This window comes from Lepus europaeus, chromosome Y (assembly GCF_033115175.1).
Source record: "Lepus europaeus isolate LE1 chromosome Y, mLepTim1.pri, whole genome shotgun sequence".
Classification (NCBI taxonomy): domain Eukaryota; kingdom Metazoa; phylum Chordata; class Mammalia; order Lagomorpha; family Leporidae; genus Lepus; species Lepus europaeus.
Window position 1 is genome coordinate 6804215 of NC_084851.1, and position 19837 is coordinate 6824051.

General features: G+C 39.4%; 1 protein-coding gene across 1 annotated transcript; it reads right to left on the reverse strand.

The window, feature by feature from the left end:
* Window positions 1-3874: 3874 nt before the first annotated feature.
* Window positions 3875-15779, reverse strand: LOC133754009 (zinc finger protein 420-like). The gene is made up of 5 exons (XM_062184640.1): window positions 15653-15779; window positions 15329-15421; window positions 10966-11093; window positions 9854-10316; window positions 3875-3930 (listed from the first exon to the last, which is right to left on the reverse strand). Exons 1-5 carry the CDS (start codon window positions 15777-15779, stop codon window positions 3875-3877), a joined length of 867 nt encoding a protein of 288 aa, XP_062040624.1.
* Window positions 15780-19837: the final 4058 nt, after the last annotated feature.

The following is a 19837-nucleotide window of genomic DNA, read 5'->3' on the forward strand; positions in this document are numbered from 1 at the left end:
CAAGTATGGTTAACTGAGGTTACTAAAAACAAAAAGCAATTAAAATGAATTGGAAATCTACAAAAAGAGTTAAAGATTTTAAAAGCTATTATTAAAATTGCTATATCGGTCTATTGTGTTATGTTATATGTGTGTACATATTGTATGTCCACATGGGGGAATTTTATTAAGAGTTTTATTTTAAATGACTTATAGATAAGATTGTCCATAAATTTAAGATGCTAAAATCAATCAAAGATACATTTTAATTTGTGAGACCTGAATCTATGTATCATATGTTTTAAACTTGTTGGTAGAAAGAAACTAAAAACATTTTATATGGTTGTGCTTAAGTTTACTGGCTAAACAAACTACACCATGTTAGATATTTAAGACGTGTTTTCAAATACATGATTCTTAAAATTTATAGAAGGCATTGGGCCTTCTGGTAAATGTTTTCTTAAGTTGTTATCTAATGGTTGAAACGGTTTGCTAAGTATTCATGTGATATTGCTATTGTCAGCAAGCGATCTAGGACTTGCTCCCTCATTTCTCTATTCTAAGCCCAACTTGTTCTTTCATTTCTCTATTCTCTTCAAGGTAGGAAACTAATTCTATTATGAAGGAATCTGTAGGACGTACAATTTAATCTTTAGACCTTATAAAAGAGATGGCTATCATTTTTCTGCAATAGCATAGACAAAATAAGAGCTTAAATTATAATCTCATAGCTAGATTCACTTCGCCATCAGCCAAGTATACAGTAAGTAGAAAAACCTCCCTTTCAGACCAAAGGGAAAGAAAGTTTTAAAGTGAGAATATAATTGTCCTCATGGGCATTGTCTACCTTAGAAAAACTACTACAGAACATGCCTGTGGCTATAGACTTGTAGTTCAGGCCACCGAAGACTAGAGATGGCACACAGGCACTCCCTTGACTTGCATCCTCTGGTCTGCTTTAACACAAACCAGGAGGAAAAGAAAGCTCGGCATCAGAAGCAATGGGTGGCAGGCCTATTAATGGCTGATCTGTACAGTGATCTGCCCTCAAGGAGACCCAACAGGCCAGTCCACTGCAGTGGCTTTCAATGTGGTAAGCCTGGGCTTCAGCAGAAGTCAGCTTGTGAAGAGCCCTGGCAGCTCTGCCAAGAGTTGGGTCACTGGAAATGGACCTGCCCTGGAGTTGAAGGATGCCCAGGTCAGAGCCACAGATCTTATTGGCTCTAAGCTGAAAAGCCCTTCACTCAGCCCAACTTCCAAAGCGACCACTGTAGCTGAGGGTATGGTCAAGTAGGGTCAGCAACATTGCAGGCAGAACTGTAAATTTCTTGTTAGAGATGCCACCTGCCTTTACCTGGCCAGCTCTCCTCCCAGGCCAGCCAAGTAATGAAAATCAACAGAGTGCCTTCCCCTAGGAGGTTCACACCTCCCTTAGGATATACCCCATGTGAAGAGATAGATAGGTCTGGGCCTCTTAACTTACAAGGCCTAAAGCCCACCAGATTATTATCAAGCCCCTTCTGTCAGGTTCTATTTGCCTCTCAATTAGAAAACTTAATTGTAGCTCAGACAGCACCTTTCTTAGCTCCTCTAATAATGACTCTGTCCTTTGTTCTAGACCCTGTCTAGCGTACTTCGGCCTCATTCCTTTGTAATCATAACCTCTACTCTACCACCAATGGCTCTATTCCCAACCTGTGTGTACTGATGGTCCTCTTCCCCACTTAATGCTGTATAATTGTTCAAACCTGGTCAATGCCACTCTTAGGATCATTGGTTACTATCCTCACTCTGTCTTTTATGACCTTGTCTAAATATGACCAGAGTCAGCAAACTTGGAAGACTTCCATAGCCTTGGCAACTCATTACCACAGCCTAGGTAACTGGTGCGATAAACTAGAGTGTCAATTTGTTGGGTCAACAACAGGAGCCACTGTGCCCTTGCTCCTCATGTGGGATCTCTGTCCTTAATGTGCTGTACATTTTGATTTAATGCTATAACTAGTACTCTAACAGTATGTTTATCTTTGTGTTTCTATGTGGGTGCAAACTGTTGAAATCTTTATACTAAATTGATCTTCTGTATATAAAGAGAATTGAAAATGAATCTTGATGCAAATGGAAGGGGAGAGTGAGCGGGAGAGGGGAGGGTTGCGGGTGGGAGGGAAGTTATGGGAGAGGGAAGCCATTGTAATCTATAAGCTGTACACTGGACATTTGTATTCATTAAATAAAATTTTAAAAAACATTTAAAAAAAGAAAAATAATCTAATGACAAGTTGTCATATTTTGGTCCCTTTATATTCTAAGTGTCCTTGCAAAAGTACAACTACAATTTTTAATCCAACATAGTGTGCACACAGTCTAGTGCATCTTAAATCTGAGGATATAAATGAAGAATAGAAAAATGAAATAGAGCCAGGTTGATTTATCTGCTTCAGGTTCTGTAGCCATGGTAGTAAGGATGGTTTTACTTCAGTAACCATTCAAGTGGGGGATTGGATCTTGGAAGGCTCTAAAAATCTAAATGGATATTTTAAAGTTCAAGGATTTCATTTAGAACTTTGGATCTTAAAAAATAATAAAATAAAAAGACGAATGCATGTTATCAGAAGTTTAAAATATCATCAAGATACTACATCACTGAAAAAAATTGATTTATTCAGTGTTTCAACAAGAATTACTGACTAGGTTTAGTCAACTGTAAGGTGACCAAATGTGTGAAAAAAAGTAAATAGCCTTGACTTTCACAGCTCAGCTCTACCTAAGCAATCATAATTCAATATACAAAAGAAAATGCATATATTTCCTTCCCAATGACACATAAAATTATTACAAAACTAAGATTAATTTGTTAAATCAGTACAAAAATTTAGAAAAATGAATAAAATAATTAATACATAGAAATTTAACAAAATTACCACATGACATTAACCCGTTACTTCAGACAACTTAAACACATAAAGACAAAGTGAGAGGTAGACAATCAGACAGGAGCTGAGTAAAAATGGAAGGGGATAGCCACAAATTAAATACAAGACAAAAAAACACTATAGCCTAGAAGATGGGTTGACATTAGATTTTGAAATTAAAAAGATCAAAATTTTTGAGTATGTTTAGTACAAAAACTTTTTGCTTTAATTTATAAGATTAAATTCTAATCTTATAACAGTGTGCCTTTAATGTTACTGCATTACTGATGTTTAGAAATACATATAAAGAGGCCGGTGCTGTGGCTCATTTGGCTAGTGCTCCACCTGCAGCACCAGCACTCTGGGTTCTAGTCCTGGTTGGGGCACCAGATTCTGTCCCAGTTGCTCCTCTTCCAATGGTGTGGCCTGGGAAGGCAGTGGAGGATGGCCCAAGGGCTTGGGCCATGTATCTACATGGGAGATCAGGAAGAAGCACCAGCTCCTGGATGCTGGCTGCAGCACACCAGCTGTAGTGGCCATTTGGAGAATGAACCAACAGAAGGAAGACCGTTCTCTGTCTCTTCCTGTCTCTCTCCCTCTCACTGTCTAACTCTGCCTGTCAAAAAAATACATATAAAGATTTTTTTCTAGTGTCAGCCAACCAAACCCTACACAATATTCATCTTCCACCAAACTTCTAAAACATTCTTCTATTACCTCACTTATTTCTTCTTAAAGATCACCAGCATTTTCAATTTAGGATTAGTATTACTTGAATTGGCTTCTTTCTTACGCCATAGCTTCATTTACCAAGACATTCCCATAACTAAAGCTTCATGTTTCTTTTTCCCCTACCTACAGGATTCTTGAATTTACATAAAAAATTAAGAACACATAGAATTTTAACCTAGAGTTACTTTAATTTTTTGAATATTAGGGGAATTAAGCATGAAACAAAAAATATTCTTGTCTTTGTTACATAATTATACTTTACAAAGTGCTGCTACAAACTCTAGAAATCTCAGGAAAACTCTAAAGTCTGCAAGATAAAGCATTTAAGCACAGAAAAATGTTATTAGTAAAGGACAGAAAAGCCCACCAATCAGACAATGGTTAGGCAAGAACATCAAATGAGAACAAGAAGGAAAGAAAAAAGAGAGAGAATACAGGGATACCTTAGGTACCATAAGTAAGTCCAAGTCATTCTATAGAGGTGGATAGAGCCAGAAACTGGGTTGGTAACTTCTGGACATTTGGTTCCATTCTTCTGGTCCCAGTGGCTGGGTATTTAGCATCTGGGCACCTGGGTCCACCCATGCAGTTTCTCCCCAACCTACATGGCCCACTTTGTCCCCTTCCTAGGAGGTAGAGAAGACAACCAACCAGTAGGGTGCTGTCCAAGGGGGCTGATATTTTGAGAAAAGAGGGAATCTTCTCACCACCAAATTAGATCTAATAGGTACTCTGGGATGGGATGCAAGGAGTATCTGGGCAGGCTGCTGCCCAAGCATCCCTTCAGAGGGTCAGCCCAGGGCTCACAAAGATGAGTGCTGGGGGTGGGGGACACTATGTAGTGATGCACCAACTTCAGCATAAGTTTAAATGCAGCATGGTCTACATGACCCTGGGATTGCATTGTAGATCAAAATTGCTGCCCTTACATTCAATGCTAAGATTCTTGGTGCCTGACAGGGTCTTGATCCCAAGAATGATGTGTTAGCCATGCCATCACATAGGAAGAGGAAAATAGGCTTTACACTGAACAGTCTTGCTTCACTGCTGGTGCTCCAGTGGAAACTGCTTTGCAGCTTGTGCATTGTGCTCACAGTCAGCTGGTACTCACTCTTACACCTCAATGTCTTGAGGCATAGTCTTGTTTCCAGGGACAATTCATCCCATTGTCATGGAGGGAAAACTTGGGTGACTCTCAGGCATAAAGGCAATGTGGAGCTGTCTCACAGCCTCTACATTAGCAAATACTATATCCCAGGACTCTCATACCAAACTGAAGTCTCCTGCCTTAGGGCTGTCTCTGTCTTCAGGATAAGGCAGTGGACAGTTGTTGCTCATGGTTTGCAAAGATGTTGGAAGCCAGGAGTTCCCAAAGGGGACTTCATGTGCTTATTGCTTAGTCTTTGTTGCCCCGGGCCACCTGGATAGGAATGAGGCAGGAGTTTCAGAGTCAACATGGTGGCAGAAATATACTTGATACAAGCTAAGGCAAATCTGGAGATCTCAATGGGAGGTAGAGTTCTCTGTGCACCCAGGAGCAGCATGCCTCATAGTGCCTTTCAGAGATGGGGGCCCAGAAGCCAGCATGTCTTTCAATGCCTGCTTTCTCAAGCAAGAGGCAAGATGCCAAAGTGCCTTGGAGTTTATGCATGTTGAGGAGGAATTAGGATATGAGGAGTTCAAGTGACAATGTTCAGCACTATGCCAACAAATTAGAAGATTCAAGGCACCTGCTAATGCACCTCCAGGGATGCAAAGTACATGTGCTCCCTGATGTGCAAGCATGCTTTGGGACCATGATGTCTGGCACTGCAGGTGCAACAGGACATGCAGGCAAATAGCAGAAGTCAGGGCTCATATCCATTTTTCCCTGACAAATTCCTCATTCCTTCATCTGGCACAAACATGCCCTATCATTATCCACACCACTATTTCACTATTTGGTCACAGTTGCTGGCAGTTTGTCATGTGCCTTACCTCTACAGGTATTTAGCAGTCAACATAGAATTGTTGTAGAACCAAAAAATCTGACAATTTAAACAAGGCAGATGGTAATGATATGGTTTCTGCTGAACACTCAGAAAAAAATCTCAAAGGAGTGTAGGTAATGCAGTCAGTCAGAAAAAAAAAAACTGAGGTAGAAATTAGAATTAAAAACACCAAGGTTGGGACAGCTCTGTGTTGCAGTGGGATAAACAACGGCCTACAGTGCTGACATCTTATATGGGCTCCAGTTCAAGTCTTAGCTGCTCTAATTAAAATCCAGTTCCCTGGCTGGCACCAGGCTAATCCTCCACCTTGCAGCACCGGCACACCAGGTTCTAGTCCCAGTTGGGCTGCCAGATTCTATCCTGATTGCCCCTCTTCCAGGCCAGCTCTCTGCTATGGCCTGTGAGTGCAGTGGAGGATGGCCCAGGTCCTTGGGCCCTGCACCTGCAAGGGAGACTAGGTGAGGCACCTGCCTCTGGGCTTCAGATGCGCATGATACGCCGGCTGCAGCGGCCATTGGAGGATGAACCAACGGCAAAAAGGAAGACCTTTCTCTTTGTCTCTCTCTCTCACTATCCACTCTGCCTGTCCAAAAAAAAAAAATCCAGTTCCGTGTGAGGTCCCTGGGAAATCAGTGGAAGATGGACCAAACTTCTGGACCCCTAAACTCACCTCTTAACCTAGAAGAGGCTCATGGCCCCAGCCTGATCAATTGTGATAATCTGGTGAATGAACCAGCAGATGGAGGATCTGTTTCTCCTTCTCTCCTTTCAAATTACTAAATCTTAAAAACAATGTTGCAAGAGTGAAAAAAAATGATGCTGAAATTCATATGGAAACACTAGAGACCCTGAATAGCTAAAGCAACTGTATACAAAAACAAAAACAAAAACAAAACAAACAAACAAACAAAAAACACAAAGCCATCAGGCATCACAAAAATCTGAACATAGATCTACCATGACTCAGGCCTCCCACTCCTGGGAATTTACAAAAGGGAAATGAAATCAGCAAATAAGAGTATATTTACCCCCATGTTTATTGCTGCTCTTTTCACAATAGCTAAGACATGGAACCAACCTAAATGCCCATCAACCAAAGACTGGATAAAGAAATTATGGGGTATGTACACTATGGAATACTACAGCAGTAAAAAAAATGAAATCCTTGAACTGTGATAACTAATAGAACACATAATAGGAGATCTGTAGAAGTGAAATTGACACTTTGAGAAGCAATGAGAATGGCCTTTATCTTGATTATTAAGGAACTTTTTTTCATTCTATTTGTTGAACTATTTACTTAACAGAGCTTATCATATGTGTATAACAGCAATTAAAAATAGAACTCGGCCAGTTCCATGGCTCAATAGGCTAATCCTCTTCTTGTAGCACTGGCACCCCAGGTTCTAGTCCTGGTCAGGGCGCTGGATTCTGTCTCAGTTGCTCCTTTTCCAGTCTAGCTTTCTGCTGTGGCACAGGAGTACAGTGGGGGATAGCCCAAGTGTTTGGGCCCTGCACCCGCATGGGAGACCAGAAGCACCTGGCTCCTGGCTTTGGATCAGCGTGGTGCACCAGCCACAGCACGCTGGCCACAGCGGTCGTTAGGGGGTGAACCAATGGAAAAAAGGAAGACCTTTCTCTCTGTCTCTCTGTCTCACTGTCCATTCTGCCTGTCAAAAAAAAATAGAACTCAGTAAAAATTAAGAGTGGGGATAAGGGAGCAAGAAATTTATAAGTGTAAAGCTGTATAGTTTTGCATACATTCCTATGGACTTCTTGCTAACAGTATAGTTTATAAACTTTCATTGGACCCCATTATGGGGTCCAACATGGGAAACAGTCCATACAGCAGACTCATAGAATGGTAATCACTTCAAATAGCACTCTTGACCTCAGAATCAGCCCTTCATTCTGGTCTGGCCGAATTGCCCATGAGAGTATTTCAGGCATGGAACACTACAACACCATGGCCAAAAATGTCCTATATGAAGGATATCTGTGTGTGAAACCCCTGTGGAAAGAAGTCACCAAAGAAGGACGTACTTTTCTCTGAAGCAAGAACTTCCACTTTGTGTATGGCCTTTTCTAAATACTGATGGTGTTTGAGGATTCAAAAGGCTTCCATAGCCCAGGCAGTTTATGTCAAGAGCCTCAGGCATGTTAATTGTTAAATTAACAACAGGAATCACTGTACACAAACTTCATATGCAGGACTTCTATCCTCAGTGAGTTGTATTATGAGAGTTAAACTTGTTCTCAATTTCATGTGTGTGCAAATTGTTGAAATCTTTACTGAGAGTTGGTCTTCTGTTTATTAATTGAAAATGAATCTTAGTGGAGAATGGGACTGTGCATGGGAGACAGTGGGTGAGGAGGGACTGGATTATGGGTGCAAGAGTGTTGTACTTATGAAATGCATGAAGTCTGTTATAGTTAAATGAAAGGTTTCTTTGGGGGAAAAAGCAGGACGGGTTTATAGTGCATTGGTAACTGGAATACATATGCTTTATTCTAAGAAATATGAATCTAGAACATAATGAATTAAGACTCAGGTTCTTGATGGGGAGTGCGTATGATGAGCCTGGAACCATGTAAAATAATTCTAGTTGAAAACCCTGTAGGCTATATGGAAGGTCTGGGTTTTGGACAGTGTGTGACTGCAATACACATGCTGCTGGCAGTCTTCTATTCCTAGAGCTCACTAGCTAGCTGCCTATATCATCAGATAGTACAATGAAATAAAACAGGAATCAGAACATTGGTAAATGACTCCAAACAGGCATAACCACAATAGAGTGGCAAGAGAGCTACAGAATGAACAAGGACAAAAATAAACAGAACTATGGCCAGCATTGTGGAACAACAGGTTAAGCTGCTGTGGGCAATGCTGACATTTTATATTTAAGTGTTAGCTGGGAGTCCTGGCTACTTTGTTTCTCAGTCACTACATTGCTAATACTCCTATAAAGGTAGTACTTGATGATCAATATGTTTGGGGCCCTGCCACCCATGTGGGGGGCTAAAATGGAATTTATGCCTCCTGGCTTTGGTCTCACCTAGACCAAAAAAAAACAGATGGCTGTTTAAGCCATCTGTGGGAGTGAAGCAGTGAATATAAGAACTCTGTGTACATGTTTTCCTCTGTCATTGTCTTTTAATGGAAAAAAAAATTAAACATTGGCCCAGAAACAATCCCAGGAAGACAGTTGGAATATTAGGCCACTAAAACAATACTTATGAATCCTCTTCAATTTATAAATATATTGGTAATATGGACAAATTAGGCAGTCTACACACAAATTTGGGATTCACATGACTGAAAAAGTCACAAGACAAATCCTACCAAGTAGAAAAAACCCAACATCCAACTCTAATAGTACAGCATTATGGCTGGCATATGAGGTAACACAACTGTGGTCACATTACTGATCTGTACTAGAATATATGGAGGAAGACTCATGGGCAGGTAGTGAAACAGTTATACCAAATACTTTGCAAATGTTAGGCTTTTATTTCAAACTGAGTAGTATAGAATGAGTATTTACTTACAAAAAATTACATGTGGATATTGTCCCTACTCATAATAAGTGCTGGTAAAACAGCAGAGTATATGGCACAAAGACTAATGTAGATTTCAAAGGGTGGATAGCCAGCCTCTGCAGTGCAGTGTTACACCCTCATGTGAATTCCCTAATACCGGCAGAGATGTGATGTTAAACAGGTGTTTTTCCTCCTTCATTACTGTTTTGAAGAATAATATTGAGTAATTTTGCTAGCATTTATTTTATGTACTAATAATTTTGTGGATAATTTTGCTGATGCTTGTTGAAATCTGCCTCAGAGTAAAAGCTTTGTCCACTTCCACTGCCTTTGTAGAGTTTTTCCTCTAAGATCCCTGATAGTGAGATCTGGCTTATTGTAGAAAGTTTTCCTATATTCACATGCTTTCTCACCTGTGAGTTCTTTGATGTGTGCTTAACCCTGACTTCTGGCATCAAGAATTTTCATAATCGCTTCATTAAAAGGTGTTTTTCCTTTTTGTGAGTTCTGCTGTCTGTTGAGATGTAGCTTCTGGCAAAAAGTCTTTTCTTATCCATAGCATTGACAAGTTATCTCTTACATGTGAGTTCTTTGATGCCTTCTGAAGTTTAAACTCTAAAATATTTTTCCACATTCATCACATTGATAAAGTTTCTCCCCTGTGTGAACACTCTGATGTGTAATGAGTCGAGTTATTACAAAAGACTTTTCCACAGGCATTGAATTCATAAATTTTCTCTGATCTATGCATTCTCTGATGGGTAAAGAGTTGTGACTTCCAGCAAAAGGGTTTTCCACACATTTTGCATTCATAAATCTTCTCCCTCTTATGCAGAGTGAGTTGTGACTTCTGGAAAAAGAATTTTCCACAGGTACTACATTCATAAGTTTTCTCCCTTTTGTGGATCTTCTGATGTACAATGAGTTGTGATTTTCGGCAAAAGGCTTTTTCACATGTATTACATTCAAAAGGCTTATCCCCTGTGTGAATTCCCTGATGTGTAGTGAGGTTTGACTTCCAGCGAAAGGTTTTTCCGCACATTTCACATCCATAAGGTTTCTCATTTATGTAAATCTTCTGATGTGAAGTGAGATTTGACTTTTGGATAAAGGCTTTTCCACATTGCTTATATTCATAAGGTTTCTGCCCTATGTGAATTCTCTATGTACAGTGAGATTTGACTTCCAGGAAAAGGCTTTTCTGCATATATCACATTTGTATGATTTCTCTTTTGTGTGAATTCTTTGATGTGAAATAAGGCTTGTTTTCCAACAAAAGCCTTTTCCACATGTATTACATTGATAAGGTTTATCCCCTGTGTGAATTCTCTGATGTAGAATGAGTTGCGACTTCCAATAAAATGCTTTGCCACATGTTTCACATGTAAAAGATTTGTATCTTGAGTGAATCATGAGATTTGTAGTATCTGATCTCAGGTAAATGGATTTCCCACATTCATTGCACCCAGAGGGCTTTTCCCCTTTCTGAGTTCTATGATGGATAGAAAGGCAGGATTCACAATTGAAAGATTTTCCACAGGGGTTACAAGAATAGATTTTTCTTCCTGTATGTGTTCTTTGACTTGTGGTAAAATCTGATTTGTAAATGAGAGTTTCCTATACTCAAAAGATTCATAAAGTTTCTTTCCTTTGTGTGTTTGTTGAGGTTTACTGTGGTAGGACTTTTTCTGGAAAGTTTTCTTTACATGTTCAGTTGTCTTTCCTATAGTGCCAACTGACTTATTACAGGTATCTCCCATATGAGCCTTTTCATCTGTAAAGGACACCCTTTTCCTGCTGAACCCTTATACTGTGTTCAAACACCTGCTGAAAAGTCTGAATCTTGTGAGGCTGACTGATAGGCTCCCAGCATTCACTTGAGTTGCCAAGTACACTAGTGCCATCAGATTTCTCTGCAGATTGCATCTCATCAGGCCTCCTAGGGAGAAGCAAATTGTGAAATAAATTATATGTCTCAGCTTTCAGTAAAAATATGGCCTGAGCTTAAATTAAGTGTTGCTTTTTAATTTAACTCTCTTGTGCATTGATAAGTTGTTGTTTGTGATTACAACTTGCCTCAAATTTATTTGTTGACTTTTCCTGTTGGTTCCCAATAGGTCATCCCTTCTGCAGGCTGAAATGAGAAAAAAAATGCTATGTCCATGAAACATATCTAAGTGTTACTTGTAGAATGTTCAAGTAAAGGCAATGCAGTTTCCTAGTGGAATAGCATTTGAATAGGTCAGTAAAAGGTATTCAATGTTGCCCTATATATCTTTTTCTTCATAATACACTAAGGTAATAAAACAAAGGAAGCTTTCCCAAATTCATACATTCAACTATGTTAAATGTTTTGAGTGGAGAGAGGGGGCAAGTGATGTCAGGCAGTGGGTCAAACCATTTCTTAGGATGCATACATCCCACAATAATACCAGATGAGACCTGGCTACTGTGCTTCCAACACAGATTCCTGCTAATGTGTCCTGGCAGGCAGCCAATGATAATTCTAAGTGTGTTGCAGCCTGCCACACACTTGAAAGACCCAAACAGATTTACTGGCTTTTGGTTTCAGGTTGGCCTCATTCTCACTGTTGCAGGCATTTGGGCAATGAACCAGTAGATGGAGGACTTTCCGCTCATTCTCTGTTTCTCTGTTACTGTCATTCTGCCGTGCAAGGAGAATCTAATAAACATTTTCATAACTATGTAAATATTTATAAAAGTTGAGAAACACTTAGTAGAAATACTTACCAACTATTTTATTTGAATAATAAGCTGCAAACTTCCCAGCAGTCATCATCAATTCTTATAAAAGTGAGTTTTCTTGCTTCCTTAATGATTCAGCTTTGAAGATGGGAAAACTTCATTTGATCACTTACTTATAGGTACCAGAGGAGGACATGTGTGTTTCCCCTAAGCAGGACCATAACATAGAAACAGCATCCATTTTCTATGGTTGCTGCATGTTCAGTTTTTCCAGGGGAATGGCTATAGAGATCTGTGGGGTTTCTTAAGCAAAAACACCTCCTTTAAATGTTTGTAAGATTTGTGTATTTTAGAGGCTGGTGCTGTAGTGCAGTGGGTTAAAGCCTTGCCCTCTGGCACCAGCATCCCATATGGGTGCCAAGTCTCAGCTGCTCCACTTCAGATTCAATTACCTGCTAATGTGCCTGAGAAAGCAGCAGAGGATGGCCCAAGTCATTTGGTCCCTGTACCTGCATAGGAGACCCAGAAGAAACTAAGGACTCTTGGCTTCATATTGATTCAGCTCCATGCATTGCAGTCAGTTAGGAGTGAACTGGCAGATGAAAGACTTCTCTCTCTTTCAAATAAATAAATAAATAAATAACTTTAAAAAAAGATTTGTTTATTTTAAAGACAGAGTTACAAAGAGAGGTGGAGAGAGAGTGTTCATCCACTTATTCACTCCCCAAATGGCTGCAATGGTCAGGGCTGTACTGCAGTGGAATGAGAAGGCCATGCCAAGGTGGCCACTGGCAAGTGAGCATCAGTTAGGAATGGCTTTGAAACCCACCTGGCAATGGAGCCTGCCTGGCAACAGGCTCTGATTGGATGGATTTGAAACTGCCTGGCAACAGGTTGTGACTGGAAGGCTTTGGAAACTGCCTTGCGACAGGCTGTGATTGGATGGATTTGAAACTGCCTGGCAACAGGCTGTGATTTGTTGGGGCATAGACCGCCCCTTGACCAGATTGGCTGGTCTTAGCTATATAAGCTGTTGTACCAACTGTAATAAACGAGTCTGTGGGCTGCTCGCCTCAAGCCTGCTTTCACCCGACTCCTGGAGTCTGTGTGTTGGCTCTGAACCACTTGCCCCCATCACACTGCTCCTCTCAGAAACGAACCCACTGCAACATTGTTGAGAAATCAATGCCAACACTGTACCAGGGTAAAGACAGGAGCACAGAACTCCAAATGAGTCTCCCAGATATGTGCAAAGAAACATCTGCTGCTTTCCCAGGCACAGTACCAGGGAGCTGCATCACAAGTGGGGCAGCCAGGACTCAAGTTGGTGCCCGTATGAAATGCTGTCATTACAGGAAGTGGTTCAACATACTGTCACAATTTCAGCCCTACCCAAACCTTTTATATGCACATTATGATGACAGCTTTCCACAGATTCCTAAGAAAACCTAGTATCTTCAGATTCTCAATACCACAGGAGGCCCATAAATGTCCCATACATCATTTTTTGTATGCTTTCCAACCAATTTAAGGAAATATGTTCTGCCATTAGGGTGATGTTCACCTTCTTTGAGAAGTATTTCCACCTCATTATGAAACCAGCATACTTGGTATTCTCTCAGTTCTTGGTATACACTCTTGCTCTATAATTTGAAGTTCTGTCTTTCAATATTTGTGCTGGATACTCAGAATTCTCCCATTTTTTACAGAATACTGACTCTCTTATGCATTTCAAATCTATTACATTATAATCATATTTTAAAAGGAGCAGGAAAAGTATTACAGCAGGTTAACCTGCTTCCTGCAACACTGGCATCGTATTTTCTTCATGATTTATTTATTTGAACTACAGGGATAGGGACAGAAAGAGAAACAAAGCCCATTCACTCATTCACTTTTCTATTGCTTGCAATGGCCATTGATTTTTGTACACATTTATTTGAGAATCAGACAGAAAAAGGGACAAAGGGGCTGCCACTGTGGCATAGCAGGTAAAGCCACTGCCTGCAGTGTTGGCATCCCATATGGGTACCAGTTCAAGTACCAGCTGCTCCACTTCTGACTCAGTTCCCTGCTATTGCCTGGGAAAGCAGTAGATGTACAGTAGAAGTACTTGGACCCTACATCCATGTGGGAGACCCAGAGGAAGCTTCTGGCTCCTGGCATCAGATTGGCAGAAGCTGTAGCCAACTGGGGAGTGAACCAGCATTTGGAAGACCCCTCTCTCTCTGCCGTTCCTTCTTTCTGCATGTAACTGACTTTCAGATCAATAAATCTTTATAAAAATAAACAGAAAAAGAGAGTAAAGAGACAATGAGAAAGCTCACATTCACTAATTCAGTACTCAAATTTGTGCAATAGTAAGGCCTGTGCCTGGTCAAAACCATGAGTGGGAACTGAATTTCTGCAACTAATAAGAAATCAGTTCCTCTGTGTTGATCCAATTTTTATAAGCATTGATAGAATAAATACATGAATAGGCCAGCACCGCAGCTCATTTGGCTAATCCTCCACCTGCGGCGCCAGCACCCCAGGTTCTAGTCCTGACTGGGGTGCTGGATTCTGTCCCAGTTGCTCTTCTTCCAGTCCAGTTCTCTGCTGTGGCCCAGGAAGGCAGTGGAGGATAGTCTTGGTGCTTGGGCCCTGCACCCACATGGAAGATGGGGAGGAAGCACCTGGCTCCTGGCTTCGGGCCAGCACAGTGCCAGCTGTAGCAGCCATTTGGTGAGTGAACCAATGGAAGGAAGACCTTTCTCTCTGTCTCTCTCTCTCACTGTCTAACTCTGCCAGTCAAAGAAAAGAATACATACATGAATAATTGTCTGAAGAAAAACAGGATGTGGCAGTAGGAAGAAGGACAAGTTTGAATACAGGGGATGTGTATAACCTAAAAATTAGTCTCGTTACAGGCAGAAATTGATTGCAATGGGGCTAGCACTGTGGCATAGTAAGCTAAAATTCTGCCTACAACATCGACAACCCATATGGGTACTGGTTCATGTTCCAGGTGCTCCTCTTCAAATCAGCTCTCTGCTAATGGCCTGGAAAATTGGTGGAAGGTGTCCCAAGTGCTTGGGCCCCTCCACCCCTATAGGAGACCCAGAGGAAATTTCTGGCTCCTGGTTTCAGATCAGCTCAGTTCTGGCCATTGCAGCCATCTGAGGAGTGAAGCAGTGAATGGAAGACCTCTCTATCTCTGCCTCTGTCTGTGACTCTACCTCTCAAATAAATAAATAAAATTAAAAAAATAAATTGGTTGCATTGTTGGTAGTTCTGATAATGTATTCACCCAGAGGAAAACAACAAGCAGATGAACACTAAAATGATAGCCTGCTTGGAGACTGATGCATCACATCAGCTGTTCTCAGGACTGGGACTTGGGATACATAGTGAGAAATGCTCTACCCAGTCAACATTCTTTGAGATCTTTTCCATTCCAGTCTCCCTGTCCAATGGGTGCTGACTGACCTGACAGGCTACGATTTAGGGGTTTTGTCACTGTCCATGATTCTGCTCCCTGTTCCAACTTGAAGATCACCTCAGGTTTGCTTTTGCAGTACCCTGTTAAAGGGAAATAATGCTGGATGTAATCAAATCATTAAGTTAGAGTTTTGAAAGACAACAGCTTGTTCACAGGGACTGTGAAACAAAATTGTTGATTTCAATCCTTTCCTCATGTTTCTTGGCCTCAAATTCTATGCTTATCCAGCATGTAATCTTTTAAAAAATTAATTTGCTTGCCACATGGGAAGTAACTGTTTCACTTCAACATGAGAGGGGAATATCACTCACCCAAAAACAACAGGCTGTTGTAAATCTCCATCATCACATCTTTGTACAGGGTCTTCTGAGAACTGTCCAGGTGCTGCCACTCCTCCTGAGTGATGTCCACAGCCAGGTCTTCAAATGACACCAACATCTGCAATAGCACATTTTTTTTTGCTCATCATGCAAGTTCTGTCACAAAAAGACTAGGAGTGCATTTTTCTGTATGCGTCTTCTATGCATCTTATATAAGATGCAGATGATTTTGGAATCTATATGGCAACAGAATGCAAAGTTACAATGAAAATGTCTTGCTTCTATATTAATTTCATAATTCAAAAATCAGTACAATGGATTGCTCCTTGTTATTCTGGAATTGCTCTTTCTCCTAATGATTTTGAAAAGAGCCCACACTGTAATCTGTAGACATGCATGTAAGCATATGACTGAATTAGCATTAGATGAGTTACAGGAGAAAATGTTGAATATCAATTTGGAGAACAAGCAATTTTTTAAAAAAATCAATTTTTCTGTATTATCAGGTCATTTATTTTATTGGAAACTTTTTAAAATTTATGCATAGTTTTTTATAATGTATTTTTCCATTAATTATTTGCTAAATTTTTGTGTGTACTTAATGATTACCACAATTATGTAACCAAGGCATAAGTCAAATAATATTTACATCATGGACATAGAGTTTGAAGCAGGAAAAAGAATATCAGTAACATGTATCAGTTCACTCTACTTCATATGTCTACAGGAAAATGCTGAGCTCATAAAAATATCTGAATCATACAAGAAAGAGATAAAGGGAAGAGGAAGAAACCAGAAACTTGAGGATGCATAGGAATGGAAAACTCTCAAACATTTTCATTTTGGCTTTTATTATAAGGTTGACAAGTCTGCCTTTTTTAATCTTACAATTAAAATATACAGTAAGAGATAATTTGGAAAGCCAATACAATCACTGAAACCCATGTTGACTTGAAAATTAAGGTTATGCCTATGACAGCTATTGCTAAATCATGTAAATGAATGTTGTTCTCAATAAAATTTTCAATTCTTCAAAATCACAGAAGGGAGACCACAAGGTGCATCTAAAAAACATGCTAAAACACTAGTAGCATAACCAGACAAAATGTCATGTTTCAAAAGGCTGACACCTGGCTGGAATAACAAATACACTCACACACACAAATACACACACACATATGCACGTTCTAAAGGGTTAGACTGTCAGAAACAACCAAATTTACTTCAAAAGTGCCAGAAGATAACGTTATATTATAAACAAGAAGCCAGCCAACAAGGCAGCCCAGCCCATAGGAAGCATGCTCTGTTCAGCCCTGGTCAATGAGTGTAATGTGGATAATGTTGATAATGGTTAAAGAAAGCTATTTCTGAGAAGAAACAATGATTCCTTGGAAAACAACAGGCTGAAGAGCTACCAAGGTATAGAATGAAGGTGTCAGCACAGGCCTCTCGCCACATGTATCCTCAGGATTGTCATATTGAAATGAGACATTGCTGCTATCCTCCAGATTTCCTAAATTTTTCTTTTAAAATGAAATTATAAAAAAGGAATGGCTGGCTAGAAATTTATATTCACTAAATAAAAAAAAGAAAAAAAAGAAAAATGGTATTTGAAAGTTTATTTTCATACCAAAACATTGAAATCCTTGCAGTTTTTTCATAATATGCATTTTCTGTGAAATTTGTAAAGATCCCTCCCTCAGATACATGGATTTCAAAATATTTTTGAACCAAAATGAACACTTTTCTTTTAATTGTATTTCTTCCTTTAATTTTTCCAAGTACCTACATAGAACCCGCTAACTTTATAAGGGCTTTTGTGACAGCAGCATGAGTTTGTGTGTGTGTTAAAGGTAATATTCTTCACTATGAACTATAGATTAAAAAGCCATGCAAATCAGTAAAAAAAAGGAATGGTTGTTGTGATTATCCTCCTCATTTTTAAATCATGTACACTGATTAAAACAAAGCAGTCACCTTGTCTACTCATGACAACACAGGTCTAACAATCAAGAGAAGCCACATATGGATATGTTACATTTCTGGTTTCATTTACAGAACTTGGATTTGATTGCAAAGTTGAGAATAGATGATATTTTTTTAAGTTTGTCTCTCTAGGTATGGAATGAAGTTAAGATACTTGTGAGAGAAGATTAACTGATGTGTGGTGACAATTGCTCACTCAACTTCAGTATTGTTTCTTGTGAGAAAATCACATATCCTCTCCCAGTCTAGAACTCACACAAGGTCACATGATTCTCACTCAGCAAATATCAGTAGATATGAATTGTGTCACTTCTAGGGGAGCTTTACTTGGTCCAATGCTTTCTATATTCTCCAATCACAAAGATGAGCATTTCTAGTAAAGGTCACTATAGCAGGATGAAGAAAAATAGGAGATCTGAAACACACTTTAAATGTGGAAGTCCTGCAGTGTCTGGGAGTCACTTGTCACCTAATTATACCGTAGTTTTTCAACCCTATTGTTGTGAGACACTAACAAATAGAGCATCTGTTACAGCAGTTCACTTTAATAGATGGATCTCTCTAAGTCCATGGAAAGGGGCAAGAAATGCACAGAGGCTAGGGGTTATAGACTTTTCAGTAAATTGTGTTGAAAACCTACATAAAATAAAATTAAAAGTGAATCCACAGTTCACACTGAGTACTTGACAACTTCAGAATTACATACAGTGTGTGATTAATAATATTAGATTAGGAAAATCTATTCTTACTGAAACTCAATATCCAGAAACTATGCAAGCTCAAATTCAAGGGTAGAAAACTCAGCAGAGTTTTTAGAGGTAGAAGATATGAAGCATAAGAGGTTAAATCCAATGCCAAAAATGACCACAGAGGAAGGAGATTTTTTCACTCTCATTTAACTGAGGATACAAATATCTTCCATGGGAATGGGTCTCATTAATATGGAATCTCAGATAAAAACACTAGAGACTCAGTGATGTGTGAGATGGTAGCAAGTGGTATGGTACATATGTAACTGCAGACCTCACTGGGAATAGGATTAGAGAAATATATCCTAAGCTACTGAAAATTGTAATCCTATTGATCAACTTTTTCAGGCTACAAATCACAAGCTATACAGAAAAATGTTAACATTTCCTACCCAAATTTTAGAGGTTGTTCTCTCCCTTTAAGTATTTATGTATTTGTATGGCTGAATGACAGAGAGAAAAAGATAGGAAAAAAATCTTCCATTAGTTGTTTCACTTCCCAAGTCTCAGCAAATTCAAAAAAGTCAAAATTATACCATGCATCTTCTCAGAACACAATGGAATGAATCTGGAAATCAGCAACTCAGGAATCTCTAGAGCGTATGCAAACACATGGAGACTGAACAACAGGCTCCTGAATGAACACTGGGTCACTGAAGAAATCAAAAGAGAAATCAAAAATTTCTGGAAGCAAATGAAGATAACAACACAACATATCAAAACATATGGGATATCACAAAAGCAGTGTTAAGAGGAAAGTTTATAGCAATAGGTGCCTACTTTAAGAAATTGGAAAGGCACCAAATAAATGAGCTACCAATCCATAACAGGGATCTAGAAACTCTGCAGCAAACCAAACCCAAACATAGTAGGAGAAAAGAAACAATTAAAATTAGAGAAGAAATCAACAAAATTTAATCCAAAAAAATTCCAAAGATCAGCAAAACGAAGAGCTGGGTTTTTGAAAAATAAACAAAATTGACACACCATTGGACCAACTAACCAAAAAAAGGAGAGAGAAGAACCAAATCATTAAAATTAGAGATGAGAAAGGGAATGTAACAACAGACACCAAAGAAATAAAGTCATCAGAAATTACTACAAAGAGCTGTATGTCCACAAACTGGGAAGTCTAGCAGAAATAGATTCCTGGACACATGCAACCCACCTAAATTGAACCACAAAGACATAGAAAATCTAAATATATCCATATCTAAGACAGAAACTGAAACAGTAATAAAGGCCCTCCCAACAAAGAAAAGCCCAGGACCAGATGGATTCACTGCTGAATTCTACCAGGAATTTAAAGAAAGAATTAACCCCAATTATTCTCAAGCTATTCAAAACAATTGAAAGAGAAGGAATCCTCCCAAATGATTTCTACAGAGCCAGCATCACCTTCATCCTTAAACCTAAAAACAGAGGCACCAGAGAAAGAGAA

Bases quoted from the DNA above. Each gene is read 5' to 3' on its own strand.
- LOC133754009 (XM_062184640.1), bottom strand. From the start codon at position 15,779: ATGTTGGTGTCATTTGAAGACCTGGCTGTGGACATCACTCAGGAGGAG. The intron at 15,422-15,652 runs GTGAGTGATATT...TCCCTTTAACAG, and splicing joins CAACAGCCTGTTGTTTTTGG to GGTACTGCAAAAGCAAACCT. The intron at 11,094-15,328 runs GTCAGTCAGCAC...GCTTCTCCCTAG, and splicing joins CCTAAATCGTAGCCTGTCAG to GAGGCCTGATGAGATGCAAT.